Genomic DNA, 15,928 nt, shown 5'->3' with positions numbered 1-15,928 from the left:
ACTAACAAACAATTAAATTCCATGCCACTATACCTCCCACCTATCACAGGAATCTCAAATCAAATTCCATTTATTTTGGGTTTGCATACATTTCCCACCTAAGTATATGGAAAAAATTGCAATCCTCTATTTTTTATCAATATTTTATTTTAGACTTCAAAACACGTAAAATTCTACCGGGCACACCCTCTTCCCTCTTCTCCCATAGGAATTCAATTTTTCCAACCCCCACTCCAAGTATATTGAAAGGCAACATGAAAGTAAGTGGAAGGTTTTGACAATGAAGACTAAATCAGTATTATCATACCTCCAACGGGAAGGTAATTTTTATTCTGCATCACAATTTCGTCTCCTTTTCTTTCACCAGAACCCAAAAGGATTTGACAGGGTGGAAAAAACCAACTAAGACATAAGATATTGGAATCTATTTTGCAACCCATTACCTCCATAAACGCTTTCACTCTACTGTCCTCTAACCCCAAAGCTGCGATGGCACTATTGCTAATTTGACATCAATCTTGATATCACCTCAAACCATCTTAAAAAACACCTTAAGACTTGCTCATTTGGTATCATCACACAGTTGATGAGCAAATGTCACTCAACTCCATACCTCCAAACAGTCCAATTCAAAATTCAAAAATAATTTAGCTCAAAGTCCCAAATTTTCTAAAAGATGAAGTACAAGAACCAATTTTTTTAGTGGGATTTCTAAACATATCTTCAATTGCCCAGTGATTAGTGATTATACTCCTGTAGTAAAGAAAAAGACCTCTGAGCTTAGAATGCATCGCACATGGGAGTGGAAATTTTCCAAGTTTATTGGCCTACTAATATCTCTACTATATTCAGTTCTCAAAACAATGTTTAGCAACAAGTATTAAACATTTCTGTTTCAGGGACATTTGGATATTCAAAATTATAGTATGGACAACATCTTACCAAATATTCCAGATTACATGACTAAAAATTAAATTAATCCATAATGTTGAATTAGCATGATGAAAGAAATCTATACACTATTCCAAACTGCAAAACTTCTAGAGAGGTCATTGCCTTGTCTATTTCTCGGATAAAAGTGCTTTGATAATAACAAACCATACTGGTTGCAATCCTATTAGTCATACATATATATTTTTTTAATGGCATCCTATTAGTCATATATAAATATAGAAGCCTCCAGACATGGAACTACATCACGGGGTTCTTCAGTTTCCCACACAGAAAAGCTGCGGCTATTTTTCATTTTTTCTGTTGAGGGTTTTCGTCAAAGAAGAAAATAGAAAGCTCGCATCATGTAAAAGGTTACCCAGTGAGTTTTATACAAGACCAAAAGGCATCCCACACATTACAAGGTACGAATACCAGGCAAGGGCTCAAATCAAATTTTAGGGAAGGACTTCTGCAACTTAATTGTTGGAATGCTCAAAGCATATAACATATGTCCGTAAACCCATGCACAACATTTGCCTTGATAATAAATGTTCACCTGCATATAACGAACAACCGTGCTAGTATAATCAACAGCTCGCCGATGGACAAGCTTCCTAATTCTTTTGGCAGCAAACCCATCCCCATGCGCTGCAACACATATATCAGAGCAAATGTAAACATATAAAGAGCAATACTAGATACAATCCTTATTTGCCAAGAATTTGCATTGTCTAAATAACCCTCTTTTTAAGTTACAAATGCTAAAGGCACAAAACAGACCCTGGAGCAATGCCAGAATTTTAACATGAAAATTAACAATAAGCCACATGTCAAACAAAGATTTCCAACAGGATCATTTCTTCAGAAGATCAAAATATTGGAACCAGACTACCGAATTGGTAGAGAAGCCCCTGCAAACGCCATATATTGATGCAACTGCAGATGCATTTACACAATGAACAAATTATAGTTCAGAAAAGCTGATTAACCCTTCTACTGTGGGCATTATTTTTTTATCGCTTTGCTTCTGAAAAGGAATTAAGAGACACTAATGAAGAGTTGAAAAATCAATTGGTAATGGCCCCTATTCTTACGATTCCCTCTGGGAGTGGAGGCGTTACCATATACAGAGATTTGTCTAAGAATGGTCTGGGGTGTGTTCTGATGCAGCACGGGAAAGTTGTGGAATATGCTTCCAAGCAATTGAGGCCATATGAGCAAATTACCCCATCCATGACTTGGAGTTGCAGCTGTAGTATTTGCTCTTAAAATTTGGAGACATTACCTTTACGGGGAGCAATATGAAGTGGTTGCAGAGTTTAAAGTATATCTTTACTCAGAAGGAGCTAAACATGCGCCAGAGGAGATGGCTGGAACGGTTAAAGGATTACGACTTAACGATCAGCTACCATACAGGGTAAGCGAATGTAGTCATTGATGCCTTGAGTAGGAAGTCCGAAGGAAAATTGTCTGCATTGTTTACAGACAACCATATTTGGAAGACATAAGGAGAATGGAAATTATCGTGGTGAGACATGGATTAAAAGCTCAGATAACGAACCAAAGGGTTCAGCCTACTTTAATAGAAAGAATCAAGTTGCCCAAAGTGTGGACGAACAACTGCAGAAGATTAGAGCAAATGTAATAAATGGATCGAAGTCAGAATTCAAAATTCAAGAAGATTGATCCTTGTGATTTGACATTCAGTTGTGTGTACCCAACGATGGAGATTTAAAAAAAGGAGATTATGGAAGAAGCTCATAGCTTGAGTTACTCGATTCATCCAGGAGGCAACAAATGTACAGAGATCTGGCAACAAATGTACAGAGATCTGAGAGAAAATCTCTAGTGGAATAATATGAAAAGGGAGATAGCACAATATGTAGCTCAGTGTTTGGTGTGAACTGTGACAGCAAATGAATATCAAGCGTCAGAGACCAACAGGGAAGTTAGAACCCCTTCCCATTCCAGAGTGGAGGTAGGAGCATAGTTGTCAACCTGTGACTCGACTCGTGACTCAATTTCTTAATTTTATGACTCATGACTCGTAAGAGTTTTTGAAAAGAGTAGAAATGTAGTTGAAAAAAATATCATTATATCTCAAAAGATGAAACATGTAAAAAAAAATATAACCCAATTGCACATAGATAAAGCACTAAGCCAAAAGTATCCATCCATAATATATACTAAGCACGTAACTTTCCAAATGTCATTCACCTTTTCTAGAAAAAAAATTTCCAGGAAAGTATTTTCCCCTACATCATGTTTTGATCCCTTGATGGGGTGGGGTGGAGCCCATATTCTATACCCAAGAATAACATGGGTTGGGTCCACTATTTTACCCTTGAACCGATGAGCCCATCAACTCTATCCTAACCCATGCATACACCGTAGGACCAACTTTCTTCTTCTTTTTTGAATGGTTTGGACTAATTATTTTACACCTCATGCTACGATGAGGTGGGGTCCAATATTTAATGACCATGCCTAGGATTGATGGGGCCCGCCATTTTACCCCTAATGTTATTGACAAGGTGTCCCTACCCAAACCTATGCAATAGACTGGAGCCCGCCAATTTACATCTCGTGTTTTGATGGCGTGGGGCCCACCCATTTACTAGTAAATAACTACATAGTTGTAACTTACAATAATAATTAAGTTTTAAGTTCCTACTTCCAAGTTTTCAACCATCAAAGCAAGAAAGCTCAAGCCCAATGACTCAATTCGACTCGTAAGAGTCATAGTTTTTTTACTCGACTCGGAGCGACTCGTAAGAGTCACCAAATGACTCGTAAGAGCTTTCGACAGAGGCGACTCACATGGTCGACCCGTAAGAGTCACCAAATGACTCGTAAGAGCTTTCGACAGAGGCAACTCGAATGGGCGACTCGACTCGAAAGCCCGGCGACTCAACTCAATTCGAGAGTTGACTCGTACGACTCGTAAGAGTTTGACAACTATGGATAGGAGCATATTACGATGGACTTTGTGACAGGCATAACTCGGACACTTAAGAAGAATAATGCCATTTAGGTTATTGTAGACAGACTGACGAAATCAGAGCACTTTATGGCTTATAAGGTTGGCGCTACCTTGGAACAAATGGCAAAACGGTATATAGAGGAAATTGTTATATTGCATGGAGTCCCAGTATCAATCATGTCCGATAGGGATCCAAGATTCGTATCCAAGTTTTGGAAGAGTTTTCATAAGGCCATTGGAATGAAGTTGAGTTTCTGTACAACGTATCCACCTCAGACAGATGGTCAGTCTGAAAGGACCATCCAGATACTTGAGGACATGTTGAGAGTATGTATCATTGATTGTAAAGACTTTTGGGGTAAACAGGGGCCTCTAGTGGAGTTCGCCTACAACAACAATTATTTGGCAAGTATTCAGATGGCCCCATATGAGGCTTTGTATGGAAGTAAATGTAGGCCCCCTATCTGTTGGGACGATGTAGGTGAGAGGAAATTTTTGAGGCAAAATATGGTGCAGCAAGCGGAAGAGAAGGTGCGAATAATCGAGAGGGCCTTCGGACAGCTTAAAGTCACCAAATGTGTTACATATACCAGAAGACGAGAATTGGAATTCCAATCGAGCGACCATGAGTTCTTGAGAGTTTCTCTGATCAAGGGGGCAGTTAGATTTGGAATCAAGGGCAAGTTGAGTCCCAAGTATGTGGGACCATTTTAGAATTTAGAGCGGATCAGTTCAGTGGCATACAGAATTCCATAACTACCCAGGTTGGCTGGAGAACACGATGTGTTTCATATTTCTTTGTTGAGAAAGTACACTGCAGATCCGAGTCATGTATTTGAATGGGCACCTTTATAGTTGAGAGAAGATTTAACTTATGATGAGCAGCCAGTGCGAATTGTAGAGAGGAAAGATGAAGAATTAAGACGCACTATTCTGTATGTAAAAGTTCAATGGAGAAATCATTCCGAAAGAGAGGCCACTTGGGAACAAGAGGAAGAGATGAAGGAAAAATACCCCAACCTTTTCAAGGGTATGCCAATCTATTTAAAATTCAAGGTCAAATTTTTTTCTCGGGGAGGGGGGAGGGGGGGCTGAAACGCCCCAACCTTAGGGACGTTTTCATCCAGTTAACCCTAAAGGGTATAATTGAAATTTTGGAATTTAAAAAAGAGGACAGGAATGACAATTTACATTAGTCTAGGGTTAAGTAGATATAAATACTTATTAAGCCCCATACTTCATCACTTTTTTCCAAAGAAAACCTTAGAGAGAGAACTAAAGAATGAACCTTAGAAGAGGGAGAGGCTTCCAAGGAAGATTCCTAGAGTTAGAGTCACGGTTTCTGAGGTAAGAGATTATATCTGATCACTAGATAATGTTTAATATTGTTTAATCTCGTAATGATATGTAGAGTAGGTAGTTTAATAGTAAATCTTAGGCGCATGGCCTTATGTTCATCGCCAGCCATAGTTTGGTAAGAGTCTGGCGACTTTTATGGACTAGTGGGAATCTTTCAATGCATGATTTCCATCAAAGTTCGTTATGTCCACTCCTCGAAGAAGGATGAAAAGAATAATGAAAATAGTAATTTTAGGGACTTTTCCCGAGTTAAAATATCAAGGCTTTCAAGTGAAATTGCATTAAAAAAGGAAGGAACACGCGATCTGGAGAAAACCCAGGATCGCAGGTTTGATTGACCAAAGGTGGTGGTCGGTCGACCGAACCCGACAAAGGGTTATGGAAAAATCCACTAACCTTCGGTCGGTCGACCGGGCCAAGCTGACCTTCTGGGGTCATTTTTCGGGGCACGATTTCGCCCGAACAACTTGTTCAAGTGCACAAAAAGTAACTTATGGTTGATCTTGATTGTAGGGTGATTCTAAGCGGTGGTATGATTAAGAGATTTTGATTGTGAAGGAGAATTTAACAACATTTATGTAAGTGCCTTTTCCCTATAACAGTGTTTTCGAACTCGTCATTGAATTGATGAATACTTTTGTGCATTTCTTGGGATTTTAAATTATGCTGATTTCGATACCATGGATCTATCTTCACAAGCATGTTTTAGAAAAGATATGTATCTTATAACAGTGTTTTCGAACTCGTCATTGAATTGATGAATATTTTTGTGCATTTCTTGGGATTTTAAATTATGCTGATTTCGATACCATGGATCTATCTTCACAAGCATGTTTTAGAAAAGATATGTATCTTTTAGCATGAATTATGTCGTATGTATTTCTCCAAGCGTGTTATTTCTAAAAATTGGCTCAAGCATCTGTGTATCATCGGTGTTAAAGGTTTATTGATCTTTTTTATTGCATGAGTATCATGGAATTGTTTTGGCCTTTGGGTCGTGATTTGATCATGCATGCCGTTAGACAACCCACATCTTGGGTTTTCCTATCTGTCAGCGGAGCTGTGGCACCGGCACATGGTCGCATAGATCAGCCAAATGTGCACTTGTGGGATTATCGTGGTATCTATGGTATTGTTATCTGCAAATGGGGATGTGACACTGGCAGTGAACACGTTAAACCGACTACCTTTACCTGTCAGTTGGGACTGTGGCACTGACCATGGTGTAGGCTAATGGAAACAATTGATTGTTGCATGGCTTTTTGCGTACAATTGCATCGTGGTTAAACTTTACCATTAAAAAGTCGTTCTCTTTCCATGATAAATATTTAGGGCATATTCATGATGAACTTATCATGCTTTATACCATGTATTGTATGCATGCTTGATCCAACTGTTATAGTGGTTTCGTAACTGCTAAGCATTAGCTCACTCTGTTATATCTATGTCTTTTTCAGATTCCAACAAGTAGGCACGGCGTATGATATGGGATCCGGGTGAGTGTGGAGTTAATTTAGTTTGATATCACCAGATTCAATATTTCTGTTAGAGAATGAGAAGAAGAGAAAAAGAAGAAGTGTAGCCCACTTCCCCTTACTTTGATATATATAGAAAGAGAACATACAAATGACCACTATGCCCTTAGGCTATGTAACACTATGTAATACATCTTCTAATACCTTCTAACACTCCCCCTCAAGCTGGAATGTATATATTGTACATTCCAAGCTTGTTACATATGCCACTCAATTTTGTATAGCTTAAGGGCTTTGTGAATACATCAGCTAACTGATCAGCTGATCTCGTGAAAGAAACATGAATCTCGCCTCGTTGTATCCTCTGGCGAATGAAGTGGCAATCAACCTCTATATCCTTGGTTCTCTCATGAAAGACCGGATTGGTAGCTATATGAATAGCAGCTTTATTGTCACAATAAAGCTGAGCTGGAGCAGATGAAGAGAAACCAATCTCTGAAAGGAGAGAACGTAACCAAATAAGCTCTCCACTGGTATGAGACATAGCATGATATTCTGATTCGGCACTCGACTTGGAGAATATGTCCTGCTTCTTACTTTTCCACGACACTAGATTGCCGCCAACAAAGGTGCAATATCCTGTGGTGGATCTTCTATCTGCTGGAGATCCTGCCCAGTCCGCATCACAGAAGCCTTCTACTCTGGTATGACCATGCTTCTTGAATAAGAGGCCTTTCCCTGGCGCTCCTTTCAAGTAGCGAAGAATCTAAATCACTGCTGCCCAGTGACAAGTACGAGGTGAGCTCATATGTTGGCTGACTGCACCAATAGCAAAAAATATATCCGGACGAGTGACTGTGAAATATATGAGCTTACCCACCAGCCTCCTGTATCTGCCAGGGTCATCTAATAAATCTCCTTCTTCTAAAAAGAGTTTCCCATTTGGGTCCATGGGAGCAGACGCAGGTTTCACTCCAAGGTGACATGTCTCCTCAAGAAGATCTAGAGCATATTTCCTCTGTGAGAGGGAGAGACCTCTAGTAGAATATGCCACCTCAATGCCAAGAAAGTATCTGAGACGACCCAAATCTTTGGTTGAAAACTCTTTCTGCAAGAAGGTTTTCAGCCTGTGTATCCCCTCTGAATCGCTGCCTGTAATGATGATGTCATCGACATATACTATCAATAGCACACAACCAGTAGTAGAATAAGAACTGAAGACGAAGTGATCAATTGCACATTGCTTCATGCCATATCGCATGATAGCATCACTGAATCGTCCAAACTAGGCTCTAGGGGACTGTTTGAGGCCATATATAGACCTCTGTAACCGACATATTGAGGAAGACGTCTCCCCCTGAGCAACATACCCAGGAGGTTGCTCCATATACACCTCGATAAGCTCACCATGTAAGAAGGCGTTCTTGACATCTAACTGATGCACAGGCCAGGCATGTGTAACAGCAAGAGAGAGAAGTACTCTAACCGATGGAATCTTGGCCACCGGCGAGAAAGTCTCTAAATAATCAACACCAAAGGTCTGAGTATATCCTTTGGCCACCAACCGCGCCTTAAGGGGCTCAATAATACCGTCAGGTAAGTGTTTAACGGCATAAACCCAGCGGCAACCAACTGGACGAGCCCCAGGAGGAAGAGGAACTAACTCTCATATGTCTGATTGGCCTGGAGGGCCTGCATCTCAAAATCCATGGCCGCACGCCATCCCGGATGATCAAGAGCAGCTGGCAAAGACTGGCAGAAACAGAGGACAAAGAGGAAACAAAACTCTGAAAAATAGGGATGAGAAAATAATATGAAACAACAGAGGAAATAGGATGAGCAGTACTGTGAGAACGGGTACGAGAAGCTATGGGAGAATCTGAAGTAGAACTAGGGAAAATGGGTACCTGAGATGTAGAGGGTGGGATCTCCGGCTGCAAGGGCGAGGGCGAGGGCGGAGGAGCTGTAGATCTCGGGCGACGAGGATGAGCTGTAGATCTCGACCGACGAGGATATGTCTGCGGAGGAGCGAGAGGAGGAGCCTCAGTAGCCTCAGGAGCTTGTAGTGAAGAGGAGGGATCCCAGACAGGAGTAGTCTCAGGAACCAATACAGGAGGGGAGAGGAGAGGAGTCTGCAGGGCTGGGAGGGGAAGAGAAAGGTCTGTGTCAGGAAGGCGGTAGTGCCACTGGTAAGCGTCAACGGAGCTATGTAAAATGGAACGGGTGGGAACACCATCCAGACGATACAGCCCATCTACCTCACGTCCTCTACCAATTGTCCTCCCAGTCGCAAGATCCTGAAATAAGCAGTAAGATGGATAAAATGAGACATAGCAGTTAAGAGATTTAGTGAGCTGACTGACTGAAAGTAAGTTAAAGGGAGACTAAGGAACACAAAGAATAGAGGAGAGGGTAAGACCAGGATAGGGAGAGGTACTCCCAGTACCCGAAATGGGAGTAGTGCGGCCATCAGCGAGGGTAATAGACTGAGATGAAAGAGGGCTAAAGGAACTGAGTGATGAGGAAGTACCTGTCACATGGTTCGAAGCTCCCGAATCAATAATCCAAGAGCTCGAGCGACTAAGAAGAGAGGCAGGGGTGCTACCTGGCTGTGCAAAGCCAGCACTGGGAGGGTGGGCGGCCAAGCGTAGGCGCTGGAGCTCATCATAGTCGGCCTGAGTGAAAGATGGGACAGCCAGACTGGAGCCGGAGGAAGATGCACGAGGGTCAGAGTCGTCGAGAGTAGAAAGGTGCGCTGATCGCGCCCAAAATGAAATGGCTATAGAGGACGACGCTCAAGATGTAGCACATAACAGGTCTCATCACAGTGGCCGGCACGGTCTCATCACAGTGCCCTTCGCGCCGACAATGTGTACAATATGGACGAGGGCGGCCACTATTCCCCCTGTCACCAGAGTTACGGCCACGGCTAGAGTCACGGCCTCGGCCAAAAGTCCCACCACCACGGGCAGACCGATTTCCTGCGGCATATGCCGCGGTAGCAGGACCATAAAAAACAGCATGAGTAAGAGAGGTTGCACCAAGACACTGCTGAGCCCGCTGGTAGACCTCCTCGAGGGAAGGCATAGTACCAGAACCATAAATCTGCTGGCGAAAAGACAAACTCGGGGCCCAGGGTCTCAAGAAACTGAACAACTCGGAGCTGATCCCGCTGCAGTGCGGCTACGGCCAAGTCTATCGTCAAGGGCATGAAAACATCGAGCTGCTGACAGTGAGAGACGAACTGGCCATAGTATGTAGAAAGAGGGGTGTCGCCACGCCGAAGATGCATCCACTCAGAATATGTGCCACAAATACGGGAGAGGTTACCCACGCCGGAAAACATAACTGCAGTATGATCCCAAATCCTCTTTGCAGTCGGAAGCTGCATCATAGTCCCTGAAATCTGTGGGATCATACTCTGCCAGAGTAAACCACGGATATGAGCATCATCTGTCTCCCACTGCTCATAGGTGGGATCCAAAGTCTCAGGAGGGTCACGACGTATGGTGTAGACCCTCCTTTGGCAATGAGATAAACCTCCACCACCACTTTCCAATTCATGTAATTGGAACCATCAAGTTTGACTGTGGTCATCGGGAGGAATGAGGCATCACCCGATGAAGAGGAAATATGGGTAGAAGAAGAAGAAGCCGTGTGTGTGAGAGGGACACCCAGCAAGGGGGGTTGTCCGAGAGAGGAATTTTCTACAGGAGAGAGCTCCATAGAAGGAACGAAGGTGAAATAGACACAACACATGACGGCAAGGCAAGAGAGAATGGAAAGGAGAATGTCTCAAGAGCGTAAAGAGACCTATATGTGTGGCGAGATAATGTGGCGCGACTCCGACGAATGAGAGGAGAAAACGAAGACATAATATGGCCTCTGGGCAAAAATGGAGAAGATGAAAGGTCGGAGTCGCAAACAAAGAAGAAAAGAAAAGGAAAAGGAATTTAGACCATAGAGAGAAAGAGGGTTAGAAACTTAGGAAGGGGGGGTTAAGGGTTTAAGGGGTTATGAGGGATAAGAAGAGAGGGTGAGAAAAAAAAAGGGAAGAAAGAGAAAGAGAGAGTTGTGTGGGAGAGAGAGAGAGAGAGAGAGAGAGAGAGGTTGGGAAAAATAAATAAATAAATAAAGAGGAAGAGGGGCACGTGGGGCGGTATTGGGTGGGAGGGAGGAGGTGGGGCGAGGGAGAGGGGCTGGGCAGAGAATGGAGAAAAGAAGGAGAAGGAGAAGGAGAAGGGGGGCTTCTCCAATGGTCCCTAGGGCACAAAAACCCCTAGGGCTTTGATACCATGATATAGAATGAGATGAGAAGAAGAGAAAAAGAAGAAGTGTAGCCCACTTTCCCTTACTTGGATATATATATATATATAGAAAGAGAACATACAAATGCCCACAATGCCCTTAGGCTATGTAACACTATGTAATACATCTTCTAATACCTTCTAACAATTTCACTCAGGAGTTATTGACACAGAGACTATGTTGATTATTTTTATCATTTGTTTGAACATTGGTCGATTTGGAGATTTGTACTTCAAGAACTACTCGTAGGGCTCATTGATAATTAATTTAATTGTGAACTTTAGCTGCTCTGCATTTCCAACATTGTAGGCCAACTTTAAAGATTCAGTCATTTCCCATTACAGACAAAAAATAAATAATTTCAACATAATAGCAAACCGCACAAAAAGATAACCTAAAAGAAGATAAAAAGAGGCAATCAAACACATTAAACCCTAGACTTTGAAGCTTGTATTCATCAACACACAAAACAAAACAAAAAAGAGATTTGTTTTTTTGTTATTTACGATCGTAGGGAGGAGGGGCATTGGGATGAATATAATCTGGTGGGAGAGTGGACGAAGAAGCCGACGGATGTCGAATCGGCGGTGGCGGCGGACCCCTGTGAAAATCTCCGCCCTGCTGTTGTTGCTGTTGTTGTTGTTGTTGTTGTTGCTGTTGTTGTTGTTGCTGGTCTCCATACATCATGATTCTACTTCACTAAGGTAAACCCTAACCCTAACCCTAACTGGAGAAAAGGAAGGAAAACGAGAACCCTAACTCCTAATAGGAGGAAGGGAGTGAGAAAACTAGGGAAAAAGAAGAAATGAAAGAAGAAGCAAAAGGTGATTTTAGGGTTTTAGAGGAGAAGGGTTATTTAGGGGTTAGGGCTGGAAGAGGGAAGAGACGGGGGCTGTGAATAAGTAAATACCAAATGACTAAAGTAGCCTCTGCATCTGGATCGTTTGCACTTTCACGGAAATGATTTAAGACGCGCGGCAGGACACATGACCGGGACGGCTAGTGCCTGGCCGCCCTTATGTGGTCCACTGTCTGTTAAATAGAATGTCCCACCTTGTGGTCTATAGTTCTAGATAGACATGGCAAAACCGACCCGTGCCCGCGGGTCGACCCAACCCACCCGCAAATTTGCGGGTAATGGTTGGAGTTTTAGTGACCCGTGAAAATCGATCCGCGGGTCACCCAACCCGCCAAAACATGGGTCGGGTCGGGTTAACCTGCAGGTTTTGTGGATTTTTTTTTAATATTTTTAGTTTTATTTAAAAAGAAAAAAAACCAAGGATTAAGATCATACGATCAAAAGCCAAAACAAAAGGGGTTTTATTCTTTTTACTCTTCTATACTTTTATCTTTACACTTAAATAAATTTAATACTATCACTAATTTGGTACTTTGCAAAAATGGGCTTTATCGACTCAAGACCTCGTCCCAGCTTCCAGTTGCTTATGGGCAGCATTACTATGCATGAATACACCCCCTATTTTTCAAAATGGACGATTGGACGGTACAGCCCACACCATAGGATGATCCAAACCGTGCATTTGATGGGCCATAATGTAAATAAGTTGTGCCCAAAAAATCATTAGCATAGGATGATTCTAACCCTCCAATCCAAAGAGAGACTCACAATATGGAAACTTCTATAGATCGGACGGTTGGGATCATCCTATGGCAATGATTTTTGGGGCACGATCTATTTACGTTGTGGCCCATCAAATAGACGGTTTGGATCATCTTATGGTGTAGTCTGTACCGTCCATTTTGAAAATTAGGGGGTGAATTTATCACCGCAAAAAAAAAAAAAAAAACATTGTTTTGGAAAAAAATGCGGGTAACCCTCGGGTCGACCCGACCCACCCGCTCTGCATACGGGTCAACTGGTTGCTGACCCGTAGGAATGCGGGTTATTTTGACCCACAACCCGTGGGTAACCCGACCCGACCCGACCCACTCGTTTGCCAGGTCTAGTTCTAGACGACCACATTTTATGTATAAAATTTCGGGAAGTGATAAATTCAGCCCCTTTTTTACTTGGTACAGCCCCTTAGGGTATTTATGAGGGGGCTGCCCCAAGTAAAAAAGCGGGAAGAGTATGTCATATCGTGAAATGATATATTCTTCCCGCTTTATCTTCCGTGGCCACCCCTTATAATATAAAAAGAACTGTCTTAAAGGCTAAAACGATAATTGATCCATGAATTTGCCAAGAGATGCAAGTAGAGACCATAAAAGTAGAGATGAAGTGGCCCAATCAATCAAAGGTTCAGGTATTTACAGCTAGGCATCTTCTTGGGAGTCGTAAAGTCTATCCAATGTCTTTAGTTTTGTTGTCGTCACTCGTCACTATGCAGTTTGCACTCCGTCCTGACTCGGAAATTTTTGGGGACAGAATTTGGTGAACCCGGACCCCACGCGTATGGGCGGGGCCACCCTTTGCTGTTTTATTCCCATACTATAGGATGATCCAAACCGTCCATGTGATGGGCCATAACGTAAATAGGTTATGGCCAGAAAATCATTTCCATCACATGATCCTAGCTCTCTTGTCTATGGAGGAATTGCATATTATTGTTTATGGAAACCTCTATAGATCGGAGGGTTAGGATCATCCTATGAAAATGATTTTTGGGGCACAACCTATTTGCATTGTGTTCGTTCACATGGACGGTTTAGATCATCCTATGATGTGGTCCGTACAATATTTTTTGAAAAATATGGGACTATAAAGGCCTTCACCATATAAAATCTCAATTATTTGGGTTTTTATGGGCACCCCGGCCCGGCCCAGTTTTGATGGGACCCATACGGGCCGGGTCAAATTTCAACGGGTCACTAATTTAGTGACCCAGACCCGTAAATTACTAGCGGGCTAGATGGACCCGCGGGTCTGGGTCACTTTTTGCCAGGTCTAGGTGAAACCCACTCTCAGTGACTTAATAGCAGTCCCACACTCAAAAGCTTCTCCTACACCACCCTTATGGCATAGCTGCCAACGTCTCTTCGTGTTGTGCTTCCATTGATCTTTAGGTAGTCCCTACATGTGGCACGACCGTACGATCCTCATCCTTAGATCGTTGCCAATTTTCCCGCCAAACAACCACCGTGAAGAAGCTCAATTTTAGGTACCTTACCTATACACCAAAAGCTCCAAAGCTGATCGAACGCCTTAGGCAAGGCCCTTTAAATCTGTCCCATACCAAATTGGGTCCCACCCAGTACCATACATAAGCGGGCCCGCACTTAGGACCGTAACATTCCACCATACCTTTGTATTCGTCGTCTTCGGTGGCCCACTCTATGACGGCTTTCACTTTCGCCTTTTTTCTAGGTAGCCCTTTCCAAAGGTTGCCACTTCCACGGTAGCCTACTCTGTGGCAACTTTACTCTAGCAGTTCTAACTCTAGCTGTTTTACCATGCAACCCTTTACCGGTATTCCTCGCCCACAGGTTGCCCCTTCTGCGACTTGAACACGAGACGTAGGTCTGGCAATTTCACCTGTGGAAATGGGGATCCGCCCCGCATGGGGCGGGGATTCCTTGATTCGGATGGGGATGGTGACGGGACGGGGATGGAAGTGGGCCCACCCGCCCCGTTTCAATATGCAAACCATTATCAAGACCCTCTTATTTTAGTACTGTTTTAGTGTTTTTTTCGTGAACAGTAAACATTCCTTTTAGTCTAGTGATATTGGCACTACTATATTTTGATAAGTGCACAAATACGGCTTGTCTTTTCTTCTTCATGGGCGTTAAAAAGTTTTTTTTTAGGCGGGGATTTTTTGTGCGGGGCGGGGATGAGGATTAGATATTCCCCACGGGACGGGGACAGGGAATTTTCCTTCCGATGGGGACAAGGACGGGGAATGCAACATCCGGCCCCGGCCCTAGACATGGTGGCTGTTATGATACCAAATGTTAGGTACCTTACCAATACGCCAAAAGCTCTAGAGTTGATGGAACACGTTCGGCAAGGCTCTTTAAACCTTTCCCATACCAGGTGGGTCCCACCCAGTCCCATACCTACCCCCACTTAGGAACGTAACATCCTACCACCCAAGGGATGAGAAGAGGACTAGCCCAAGCTATTTTGAAACTCGTGTGTCTAAGTGGGGGGGGGGGGGGTAATCATCTCCCTTTCAAACTTTGTAAAGTTGCAGCAATATCAATGAAAGCCCCCATGTTTTTGCACTCAACCAATATTTGCACCTAGAACCTGTTGAATTTTGTTTGCAAAAAGATTTGAATTTAAAAAGATCAGTTTTGATATTTATAAACTAACAGATATGACTGTTAGAATTTAAATGGAAGGGTGTCTTTTTCTACGTGTTTTCTATCAGTTGGATATAAACTAACAGATATGACTGTTAGAATTTAAATGAAAGGGTGTCTTTTTCTACGTGTTTTCTAACTGTCGGAAGCAACTATTCATAATCTATAAATACTTTAAATTAGTGGGTTTTTCAGAAATACTGATGATCTCTCTCTCACTCTTTCTTTCTTAATAACTCTTACAGCCATAATTATACTATTTCATAGAGAATTCGTTGGAGAGTTATCAGATTTGCTTTCTGAAAATTCTCAAAGACTTTGTTGTATCCTGGAGGCAATTTGTCTGCAACCCTTAAGCAAACTCAAGATCGAGTGGGGACAAATAAAGCCTTAAAGAAAGCGATCAACGTGCCTCAAAGTCTAGGTTTTGTTTATTTCTGATTTCGATTTCAATATTTTCTAACAGAACCTACTAAAAGCAGAAAGATTGGTTAGGGCACAACTGGCTCCTTCCCCAGCCATCACTGAGGCAAAGACTTAGTATCACTACTTAAAAATTTTAAAATATATGTTTTGCTTAAGTTTGGTTGATCTTCTCAAA

The 15,928-nt window shown here is 42.5% G+C and overlaps 1 protein-coding gene and 1 long non-coding RNA gene across 2 annotated transcripts in view; both read right to left on the bottom strand.

The window, feature by feature from the left end:
• The window catches only part of FY (Transducin/WD40 repeat-like superfamily protein), a 55,302-nt gene extending 43,364 nt beyond the window's left edge, over positions 1-11,938 (bottom strand). The window contains exons 1-2 of the mRNA XM_077361704.1: positions 11,565-11,938; positions 1,490-1,581 (exon numbers count right to left, since the gene is read on the bottom strand). Of these exons, the coding sequence (XP_077217819.1) occupies positions 1,490-1,581; positions 11,565-11,745 (273 nt within the window). The 5' untranslated portion in view covers positions 11,746-11,938. The remainder of the gene's footprint in view (positions 1-1,489; positions 1,582-11,564) is intronic.
• Positions 4,874-11,550, bottom strand: LOC143852313 (uncharacterized). Its single transcript, XR_013236764.1, has 3 exons — positions 9,281-11,550; positions 8,658-9,047; positions 4,874-8,502 (listed from the first exon to the last, which is right to left on the bottom strand). It is a non-coding gene; the product is annotated as an uncharacterized LOC143852313 (long non-coding RNA).
• Positions 11,939-15,928: the final 3,990 nt, after the last annotated feature.

This window comes from Tasmannia lanceolata, unplaced genomic scaffold, assembly GCF_043159265.1.
Source record: "Tasmannia lanceolata isolate RefF3 unplaced genomic scaffold, GAP_Taslan_0.1 ptg000003l, whole genome shotgun sequence".
In the NCBI taxonomy this organism is placed as follows: domain Eukaryota; kingdom Viridiplantae; phylum Streptophyta; class Magnoliopsida; order Canellales; family Winteraceae; genus Tasmannia; species Tasmannia lanceolata.
The sequence above is the reverse complement of the archived record's forward strand: the minus strand, read 5'-3'. Positions and strand labels throughout refer to the sequence as shown.